General features: G+C 37.7%; 1 protein-coding gene across 1 annotated transcript; it reads left to right on the plus strand.

Annotated features, from left to right (window-relative positions):
- Positions 1–555: 555 nt before the first annotated feature.
- On the plus strand, positions 556–11,342 carry LOC124899700 (putative uncharacterized protein DDB_G0272456; the record flags this gene model as incomplete). The annotated part of the gene is given in 10 exon segments (XM_047414833.1): positions 556–651; positions 756–850; positions 1,540–1,603; positions 1,692–1,782; positions 1,875–1,939; positions 2,035–2,286; positions 2,438–2,511; positions 10,077–10,183; positions 10,605–10,723; positions 11,265–11,342. Coding segments are annotated over 10 exon segments (1,041 nt in total), but the record flags the coding sequence as incomplete, so codon positions are not given.
- Between the last annotated feature and the right edge of the window lie 614 nt (positions 11,343–11,956).

Consider the following 11,956-nt stretch of genomic DNA (forward strand, 5'->3'; position numbering starts at 1 on the left):
CAGGAATTCTGGGTTCGTTTCTCAGAGTGAATCATCAACAAAATATTGTCACGTGCTTGGCCATGTAAAAGATTCCAACTCGTGTGTGATGGGGTGTTTTCAGATACAATTAAATGCATAATGATGTTCCCTCACACCCAAGGGTGTGACTTAGTGGTCAATGAAGTGGGATGATGACCTGAGATCTTAGGTTCAAATCTCAGCAGAGGAAAAACACACTAGGTAATTCTTCACATCTGTCGTAGCCTTGATTGACATAGTTACCTAGTATCTGTTGCTGGTGGGAGGTGGCAGGTATCCAATGGATTTAGTCGAGGTGCGCGAAAGTTGGCCCGAACATCATGGTTATCCAAAAAATAATAGTGCGCCCTTTCTAACAGTACAAACTTTAGTGAGATCACACACTCAACAATGTTTTCTCCCAGAATATTTTACAGCATGCATGCTAACCATCAATATCACTTAATGCATAGAGAACTTGTATTGGTTTCATAGAAATAGCCAGTCTGCTGCTCTGTGACTCATTTATTTCATTACTTTGCTTTGCTCCTTTAGGTGAGAGCTGCATCAGTTACTTGTTTTGCTGGAATAACTTCCAGTGTTTTCTTTTCTCTACCAAAGGATAAACAAGACTTTATCTTGAACTCATGTGTAAGTTTTGCTACATAACTGATTAGTGCATTGGTGCTTTGTCCTTTTTCCACGGATACAGAATGATAACTGTGATTTAAGTTGTACTTGTGAAATCTTCGCAGGTTAAAACTGCAAAAGGTGATGAGGTTCCGAATGTTAGATCAGCTGCTTGTCGTGCTATTGGTGTAATTGCTTGTTTTCCACACATTTTCCATAGGTGATTTAAATTCATTTGGCTTTAATTTTCTCTCTGGAGGCATTGTTTGGACGCTGTTGAATTCTTTGGTCAATTTATTTAAAAGCTTAAGCTTAAAATGTTAGACAGAGCACACATTTAGTTTACTTACAAGTTACTCCGAGGCTCCCCGTATTATATATATATATGTGTGTAAAAGAAGGGGAACCTTGGATTAGTTGGTAAAGTTGTTGCCATATGACCAGGAGGTCATGGGTTCAAGCCTTGGAAACAGGCTCTGGCAGAAATGCAAGGTAAGGCTGCGTACCATACACTCTTGTGGTGGGGCATGGGTTCAAGCCTTGGAAACAGGCTCTGGCAGAAATGCAAGGTAAGGCTGCTTACCATACACCCTTGTGGTGGGCCCTTCCTCGGACCCTGCGCATAGCGGAGGCTTTAGTGCATTGGGCTGCCCTTTTTTTTAATTCATATTTTATCTCAACATGCTCTCTTATGTGCACCTGATTATGTCTGATTCTTTTTCGTGTGCCAAACATGTGAAATATATTTTTTCTTAAGAAGATACCATGTTGAATTGTGGGGGCACCTCATCTAAAAGTTTATGCTTAAACTGTTAGAGAGTATTTTTAATTTACTTAATTATATTGTCTCGGCTGACTCTTTTTGGGCAATTTGTTGTTTGTTAGTAAATATATGTTCCAATATGGCAGTGCAGAGATTTTTGACAAGTTCATTTCTCCTGCTGTGGACAACAGTCATGATTCCTCGGTGTCGGTTGGTTTCACTACTCCCTTTTTGCATATCTTTCCAACTTATTAACCTAACAAAAAGTTATATGCAAGTTTAATGTGATAACTTTCAGGTTCGCATAACAGCCTCATGGGCTTTAGCTAATATATGTGATGCACTTCGCCACCATGTTGATGTACATGGATTTGAGAAATTCTCTTCAGGTCCTGTTAATTTCTGAATGATTTTAGATCTGTTTGTTGTGTAACAATACTTTCAGATGTCTTATTGTTCTTCTATATGAATGATTCAACAGTGAGCTCACAGTCCATCTCCTTGCTTATTGACTGTGCTCTACAACTTACGAACGATAATGACAAGGTAAGCTATATCGGCTAGTTTCAGTTCTTCTTTTGACATTTTTCTGTCATGTTCGATTGTATTCTAAAATTTACTTCTCATGTTTTTGATATCAGGTTAAAGCAAATGCTGTGAGAGCATTGGGTAATCTTTCAAGAGTTGTTAGGTTTTCAAGTCAATCATTTGCTTATAATAGACAAGCAGATTCAATGGTCGTATCTTCTGGGAGAAAGCCCACAAAAGGTTTGTCCATTTGTGAGGATCTGGAAGAAAGTCGAAGTCCATGTAATGCTCCCTTGGAAAATTCTAAATGGCTTGAGAAGATGGTGCAGGCATTTATTTCCTGTGTTACAACTGGAAATGTTAAGGTATTTTCTTCTTCCTCATAGTGCGATTACGGGAAAAAAAACAAAGGAACGGTTGATATCAAACCATGAAAAAAATATCAAACCTGGAGTTTTACTCGTGTCCTCCAATCACACCTTAACTGCATACTTAGAAGGTCGACTTTGCTATCAGGTACAATGGAATGTTTGCTATTCACTAAGCAACTTGTTTTCCAATCCATCGTTGAAGCTGGAAAACATGGTTTGGTAAGTAGTTGCTAGCCTTGTTCTAGTCCTCTATTTAGCATGTCTTTGTTTTCTATTGATGTTGGATGCCCATGTAAATGCCTGGAGATGTCGGATGACTTTGTTACACGATACAGTATTTAACATCCTCATCCTCACAGATCCATGTCAACTTAAGAAAAGCATTGGTAGGTAAATTGTATCAAATTCTGGGAGTTGCCTGGGTATCTCCAACTTGAGGAGCCAAAGAAGATGAAGATGAGGACCAAGTTGACTATATGGGTTGCTTAATGCTGAATCTCGTCCAAGAGCTCTGATTGGGTTTTCAGTGCCATAAGTTGAAGAGAGTATAAATGAAAATAATATATACAAGTTGCATTGGAGAGAACCTGGTTACTTATATGGGTCTTGATCACGTAAGTGGACATTAACAAATTCAAGCACCATTTTAGAAGTACCTTAGAAAAGTACAACATGATGCAGGTGTCGGTGTACGTATGAGGACAAGAAAGGTTGCCTAATGAGAGAGGTGATACCCTCAACTTCCTAAAACATGAGTACATTATATGATAACAAACGTTTTTGTGAGCAAAATGAAAGTCCAGTTTAAAACCTATATTAACCTATATTTGACCTCGTATGCTTCCCTTGTAGTCCAGCTAGCAATAGGTGTATCTTGATTTACAACAATCCCTTTATGTTAGGAGCTACACTGAAATATACCGTTGATAGAAGTTAGAACTAGTGATTTGAGGAAAAATGGAGAAAATGGATCAGATTCTATATTTCTTCTGTGAGATATTCAGTTTTATTGAGCGGCAATCCATGTGGTTTTTGGGAGTTCCAGGGGCCTGAGACAAGGGGACCCTTTATCTTCGAGCATGTTGATCCTAGTTATGGAAGCTCTGTATAGGATGATGGAAAAAGCTGGGAGGTTTTTTAAAGGGATTAATGCAGCGATTGGAGGTGTTGGGACAATCTTGGTTTCTCACTTATTGTAAGTTTGCAGATGATACTTTGGTTTGTTGTGATGCTGACATGAACCAATTGGAACATTTAGGCCAAGTGCTTACTTGGTTTCAAGTGCTGTTAGGCCTTAAAACTAACCTAAGTGTGAGATTTTTCCAGTCGGGGAGGTGGCAGTCGGGGAGGTGGCTGACATTGGGATGCTCGCCCAGGTTTTGAATTGCAGGATAAGGGCTCTTTCGACTACCTATCTTGGACTACCACTGGGGGCTTCAAGCAAGGATGTTTTGATGTGGAATCTAGTTCTTCAGAGGGTTAATAAGAAATTAAAAGAGGTTCTTATTAAGACCACTTTATCCATGTCTTTGTTTCAAGCTCCAGCTCCAGTCACAAGAAAATTGGAGAGGTTGCAAGGAATTTTCTTTGGGATGGGGCAGATTGAGCAAAGAAATTTCACTTGGTGCATTGGAAGACTGGCACATCTCCTAAAAAATAGGGAGGTCTAGGAATTAAAGATTTGTTTTTTTTGTAACAAAGCTTTGTTGGGCAAATGGCTTTGACAGTTCGGGAGGGAGGTACAAGCCTTTTGGAGAGGCGTGATAGTTGATAAATATGGGGTAAATATGGGGTAAAGGAAGCACGATGGAGAACTAGAGATGTCACTATGCCTTTTGGGTGTGACTTATAGAGGAATATAAAGAAGGAATAGTTTGATTTCAATAGAAATATCTTATTCAAGGTTGCAAATGAGAGGAGAGTTAATTTTTGTGGGCATAGGTGGTGTGGAGATAGCTTATTGAAAGTTGATTTTCAAATTTTGTATAGAATGTTGGTCCAACAAATTAGGGAGATACATATTGGAGAGACTTTTTGGAATTTGAGATTTAGAAAGCATTTCCATGATTGGGAGGTGATCGAGGTCCAAAGGTTGATGGCCATCCTTCACGGGCAAGTCAATTCGGTGGATGAACGTGAGGCTTCGTGGTAGTGTTTGACGAACAATGGAGATTTCTCCGTTAAATCTTTCTATGAGAAACTCCTAATTAGGGAGGAGGTTGTGTTTTCATGTGATGCAATTTGGATAGTGCTGGTGCAGAGGAAAGTGTGTTTTTTCTCTTGGCTAGCAACTAGAATGGTGATTTTGACAGCGAAAAATCTTAGAAAGCACAAGGTTGTTTGTATCAGCTGGTTTTACATATGTAAGGAGACAAGGGAAGGAGTGGATCATCTTCTCATACATTGTGTCTTTACCATGAGATTATGGTAGAACTGCTTAGACGGTTCAAAGATTTTTGGGATATGCCAAAATCTGTGAAAGATAATACTTTGTTGGAGAAGCAGGAATAGGAGGAGAAGACATAAGGTGTGGAATTTGGTCCGTCTTGCGTTGATGAGGGTTATTTGGAATGAGAGAAATAGGGAGTAAGGGCCAAACGAGGAGGATTTATTGTACGCAACCTTAGCTAGCATTTATGCAAGAGGCTAAATTTTAAACTATTTGATTAGAACCCATTTTAAAATGATCTCCAACTTTGCCCAGTTTTATGTGTAATTCAACCCGCTTTATAACCTACATAATCTGCATTTGCAGCATAATACACTTTCTATTGTTTGTTGCATTGTAAATATTTTTGATACTTCAACCGTACCTACGAGCAAAAAAAGAACAAGTACTCCCTCTGCCTAAGCCTTTTTTTGGCCATCATTAACATTTTTTACCGTAAAAAGTTACTCTATATTTTTTTATGACAAGGGAACCCACAATCACTACCCTTTGGGTGCGCACAGGGTAAACCCCGCTCCGGTGCAATAGATTATAAACCACACGAGTGGTAAACCGCACTAGACAAGCCCTGTGCGATGAGTTGTAAACAAATTACTTTATTTATACAACTTTTGATGTCATTTCTATGCAAGTAAATATTACTTTAACAAGAATAAAGAGATTGATATAATTTCACATTAAGAATTAAAAAGAAATCAATAAAAATCGTAGCCCAAGAACTTTTCATAACCCTTTTAGGGGTCGTTTGGTTGGGATAACAAATACCGGGATTAGTTATTCCGAGATTAGCCGGGATAACTTATCCCACCATGTATATGAGATAAGTTATCCCATCACTATGGGGAAAATGGTGGGATAAGTTATCCCATCATGGATTAATCCATCCAACCAAACAAGAGAATAAAGTCATCTTTTATTTTATCTCGGGATAACTTATCCCTTGGCCTCAAACCAAACGACCACTTAGAAATCTGAGATTTTTATTGAAACAAAAAATAGAGACCCTTGTTTTCCTGGAATAAAATAAAGAATTAAGAATTTGAAGATCACAAGCAAATAAAAACAGGAAACTTCTTAATAATAATTTTGACAATGTAAAATAGCTTTATACATAGGCGGATCCAAGATTTTCACTAAAAGGATTTAAAATGTTAAGGGGTCGTTTGGTAGTGTGTATTGAGAAAAATATTGTTTGCATTAGCTTTATGTGTTACTAATACCTTGTTTGGTACACTTTTTATCCTATGTATTTGTAACGCCTCAATTTGTTGAACCGAAACCCTACACGGTGCTCATGACTCCGAAGGACCACAAGCTAACCCATGACTGATATCTATTCCTGTACGCTGCATAATATGACATGATAATGCGGAAACATGCACTGAAAGGCCATAAGGTTCAATACTGAAGATGAATTGAATAACATAACATCTGATTAAAGCGGTATCACAATACCAAAACAAACAGAAGTCTAAATCTGATAATACTGTAATCGTCTGAAAGCCTCTAACTGTCTGAATAATTTGAATAAGGAGTTGATCGGACATGTCCCCAACTAACTCTAACTAATAAGCTAATCCATGAGATACAAGAAAATCATCATGTTGTCCTCGAAGGAGGAGGACTCACTTCTACTCTGGCTGGTGAAACTGGGATCTACTGCTGATCTGGAGCACGTGTCTCTGAACTTATGGTGTAACATAAAAGAAAGAACCATTGCGCGAATGCGTCAGTACATATGTACTAAGTATACATGTGAGGTAGGCTATATGCCAAGGTTTGCATGCATGATCAATACTAACTGACTGTCTAACATGAACGTGAGAATGCATACATAAATACGTAACTGTAACTGACAACGTGATAACATGATACTGATACCGTGGTAGCATGACTACTGAGTCTGGATACTGATAACATGGCATAACTGATAACTGATATGACTGATAACATGAAAGACTGTATCTGAATAATACTGATAACATGGGTGACTGTATCTGACAGTCTTGAATCTGATGGAACTATCTGAGTTGGGTACTGTATCTGAGTTGATTGTATCTGACAGTCCTGAAATTTGAAGAACTATCTGGGTTGTATTACTAAGACTGATTGACTGTATCTGACAGTCCTGATTCTGTACTATGAAACTGTGGGAAGTAGTATCTAACCGACATGCCCTAAAGGTGCTATAATAGCTGAGCTGGGGTCCAATCTATGCCCTGATTGGAAGGGTGTCTACCGCGCCACTGGTAAGGACAACATGTAACCCTCATATAACAGGTAACTCTAGTGAGAACGGTGGGAACCCTCACATAACAGGTTAAGCCACCTCATCTACCCTCATATACATAGTTCTGGAATGCAAGGATTGCTTCTAGGAATCACACCCTCATATAACAGGTGAGTTTCCATCCTTGGGTTCACTCGGTGCTAATTCCTACTCCCATCTGAATAGATACTGAACATGATTTACTGAACTGAACTGAGCATGGACTGAGTTACTGGATTTCCGTGGCTGACGGAGTACTACTAATATCTGACAACTGACCAAGTCATGAGATCATTGAGATTTTTCCTGAGTCATAAGACTATCTGAAGTCTAAGGAGTTCATAGCTTGATTGAGAGTATCGTGAAAATATGACATGGCTCTAGGCACACAACTAATATTTCGGGTACAAGTACCCCCAGGACTCGATGGAAGGAAACTGACATGACTTGATATTCTTGAATACATGATAATCACCACAATACGTTTATTGATGCATTTCATCAAACGTCTAATAGGCATAAGCTTGTACATTTATGGGGATTTCATGATATCATGCTAGCTAGGAAAATTTCCTTTATCTAGGCATTTAATCAAACATATGGCAGGTATAGTACATGTAAACATCATGGTATAGCAATTAAACATCATGGCTCAATTCCTATTTCATCATACAAGGTTTTAGTCATGAGATTTCGTAAATCTTTATCTATACTAATCAAACCACATGGAATTTATCATCAAATAATGGAATAGACATCAATTCCTCATTTATCAACATGAAAGAGAACATACAAAGCATGAAAACATGAAGAAAATCCATAACTTGTAGTTAAAAATGATTCTTAGACTTCATGGACGAAAGGAGTCCATGAATGAACACTATGCATACCTTAGATCATGATTTCGTGAAGATTGATGGTGAAACCTTCCTGAATTTGAATCCCCAATAGAAACCCTAGCTTGTTCTTGAGATAAACTTGAGAGAAACTAATATGTTTTGGGTGAAAAGTGGTTGAATCACGTGTTAAAGGGATTATATAGGGGTAGGAAGTTTACCCTTTTAACCCTGGACACGTCATTAAATTTTCAGTAAAATTTCCCGAGTTGGGCCTTTGGCGCGATGCGGCGCTATCGCGCCGTGTCACTGGAAATTGACAATTGGGAAACTGAGGGATGGCACGACGCGGAGCCATCACGTTGCCACTCCTTTTGTGACCTGAAAACTTAGCGCGACGCAGGGTAATCGCGCTGAGACGCTGGCAAAAGGACAATTCTGAATTTGAGCGCTGGCGCGATGCGCCATAATCGCGGACACCCACTGGAAATTGCCAAATGCCATTTCCTCTAGTGGCGCGGCGAGCCACCAACTAATATGACACTGTTTTACGACGGGAACTTGAAAGAGTCATAACTTCTTACTCGGTTATCGGATTTAAGCGAATCATATATTGATGGAAAGCTTATTCAATTTCCCACATGATAGGAAGTAAAAATTATAGAAATACCACGTGTACAAAAAAATAGATTTGTACTTCAAAGCAAGTTCTAACATCCTTAAGATGGTTTTTTTTCAAGCTAAGAAAAGGCACGGGTATTACAGTATTACTAATGCTTGCATTAGTTATACACTCTATTTGGTCTTAAGGAGTGTATTACTAATGCATAGAAATCCATGGTATTAGTGATGCAATGGATTCTAATGCATGCATTAGCATGATTATTAAGTCATAATTGTTCCTCATCCTTTCTGGCATATTTATAAAGGGTATTTTTGTAAAAAAATATTTTCTTCTTAGAAATTATGCAATTTATATTCTTTTAATACACCATACCAAACACCGCATAAGAAAAATGTAAGTATAACTAACGCAAGCATTACTAATGTAAGTATTACTAATACACACTATTTTGCACTGTTCTTATACATCCTAGCAAACAACCCCTTAGAAATAAACATATGTTGAAGCCAAAAGGATTCCATACCTACTATATACACGATTACACGTAAAAACAAATTTGACAATGTAATTTTGCAAAGAAGGGGTTCGGATTAATCCCTTCTTCGAAATATAAATAAACCAAAAGGATTCGATACGCTATATATTCGTAAACTAATTTGACAATGTAATTTTTCGAAGATGCACACCCCCTTGAGATACCTAGCTCCGCTCATGGAAGTATGATAATTTTTAATTTCTTATTAGTATTACAATACTCAATATTTTTTTAATCATAGGATCTTTTAGTTAAATTGATATTTTCTTTGGAATAGGTCAATATAATTTGGATCAAATACATAGTGTAAAGTGAAATGAGATGATATAATGAAATTGACCATGCGAAAGTTACCCGTTATATTGATCACTTTTGAATCTTGATTGCTGTTCAAATTAAACAGGTTTAATTGGGTGGGTCATGACCCAACCTAGTTTCAGCCCATTTTAGCGCTCCTAATTTCAGCCCAACCTGCCCATTTGACTCCGCTAAATAGAACTATACTACCCGCCCTCTTGTTATCTTTGTTGCCTTCACTGTGCTAATTGATAGTAACTTGAAACCTGTTTTAAGAAATGATAGTCTGAAGTAGATAGATTGTGTAGGAATATAGTTGTCATCTTACTTACCTATGCGTACAGTTTCAAAAAGAAAATAGGAAGGGCTTCGGAAGGCTAGTGACACTTGCAGTTATTGACAAAACTTTTAAGGTGCATTATATAAACGAGAATAGCTGGATTGTTGCGTGATGCTGATGCTAATTCCCTTTTTCTCTTTTTCTTTGTATTATTTTGACGGTTGGAAAATCTTATTATCGGGTTGTGGTACAGTCACAAGACGCAATGCACCAACTGAATTCGGTTCTTGAATGGTGCATACTTCTTCTTTCCTGCTCCATCTTGTAGTGATTTTGATGGGTTGGAAGTTCTTTTTCCTATTATTGTTCCCCATTGTACAGATATGCCTCAATCTACTTATATATGTTTGCAGTATTTGAGTTTGTGTATGTTGCTTAATGTATGTGTGTGTGTGTTGTCTGATATGTACTGACTGGCAAGTTAATGTTGCAGGGCGTCATCAGTTTTTAGCATTCTTTTGCTGCTCCTTCGTGATTCCTCCAATTTTAAGATTAGGATACAAGCAGCTGCAGCTTTGGCTGTTCCAGCAACCTTAAATGGTGACATTCTTTTAACCTTTTTGTATTCATATCTCATCTCACAGTTGGCTTATAGAGAGGTTTATGTTCGTGTTCCTTTAGAATATGTTTGCATTTCCTCTTAACTAGTTTGGGATTGAGGCATTCACATTGTAGTAGTAGTTTCTTACTGCTTCTGGAAAAAGCTACTTAACAAGTAGGACTTACCTTTGTTATAGGACAGAGGCAACATACTTCTTATAGGACAAGCCCATGCGAAGGGTTAGTGCATGAAATTATTAAAATAAGAGAAGTTTGTGGTAATATAACTTACTTTATGAAGTTATCCCTGCAGATGAGAGGGCCCCTTCTTTCTCTTGAAGTCAACTGTCGGTCATGTTTGTTTGTATTACTTCAAGCTTACTTTCTATTTGACTAATGGTCTAGGACCCATTCAGTGCAGATTATGGCAGATCATTCCTTAGTGTCCTTCAAGGCGTGCAGCATGTTGTCGAGAGTCTCAATTCTGATGAGATTTCGTCACCATCAAATTTGAAATATAGGTTGGCACTTGAAAAGCAGGTTGAGATCCTAAACCACTTTACTTAGACATGCAAGAAATTAGAAGTATAGCCAACAAGGGGATTACTGATATCTGTGTATGCTTTAAAATGTCCAAACATTTGTTATCTGTTCATATAAAATGATCAAGTTTTGTCCACGTTCTTACTGAAAACTGAAGAAGATGTATACCTTTCCTTGTCTCGACTACCTTCATATAGTCCCTTTATCAACGCTGCGATATAAAATTGTCCAGTAGTAGCCCGGGCGTGTAGTTTCTTGACCTGGAATCTTTTTGAAGCATATGAAGAAGTTGCCAGTTAAAGGGTTATCTATTAAAATCCATAAGCTGAACACTTCTCTTCTTAAACTTATACTTGAGATATATGTCATAATTATTTGATTAATAGGTGCTGGTAAAGTGTTTCACTCTGTACCGTGAATAGCAATCCCATGATGCGAGTTCAATGTTTTGACAACTTCGATCCTCTTAATCAAATTTGATCACTCCCTCTTCATTTATTTTTCACCAACAGCTTTTTACTCAATTTTTCTTCTGCAGCTGACCTCGACTATGTTGCATTTGCTTGGCCTCACTTCCAAAACAGTTGATCGCCATGTCCATGAGTTCCTAATGAAGGTAAACTTTTAGTATTAATTCAGTGCTTGAGAATATACAATTTTTTTGTTTAAAACTGAGAAATTAGAGGGAGAAGAAAAGAGAATTTGAAAATTTGTGTCTTGATTATTCCCTCAAGGTAGTGGGATTAAATAGTGTTACAGAGAATGTAAATAAGGAAGAAGATTAATTACATAATATTATAAGTGCCTAATTGTGGGGATTTGAGGATATTCCCACATCTACATTATTTAAATATAGAGATTTTCTCAAGTCTAAATTATCTAGTAATGATATCATATTTAACACTCCCTCTCAAACTGGAGAGCGTATAAGTCGTATGCTCCTAGCTTGCCACAAATATAGTCAACTCTGGATCTCCGGAGTGATTTTGTGAAACTATCTGCCAATTGATCTTTCAAGTTGACAAAACTTGTCGAGATATATCCCGACTCAATCTTCTCTCGAATGAAGTGACAATCTATCTCAATGTGCTTCGTTCTTTCATGAAATACAACATTAGAAGCAATGTGTAGTGCAGCTTGGTTATCACAAATCAATTTCATTGACTCACCTCCTCCTATCTTCAATTACTGGAGAAATTGTCTCAACCATATAATCTCACACGTAGCCAA

The sequence above is a fragment of the Capsicum annuum genome, chromosome 1 (genome assembly GCF_002878395.1).
Source record: "Capsicum annuum cultivar UCD-10X-F1 chromosome 1, UCD10Xv1.1, whole genome shotgun sequence".
NCBI classification, from domain to species: domain Eukaryota; kingdom Viridiplantae; phylum Streptophyta; class Magnoliopsida; order Solanales; family Solanaceae; genus Capsicum; species Capsicum annuum.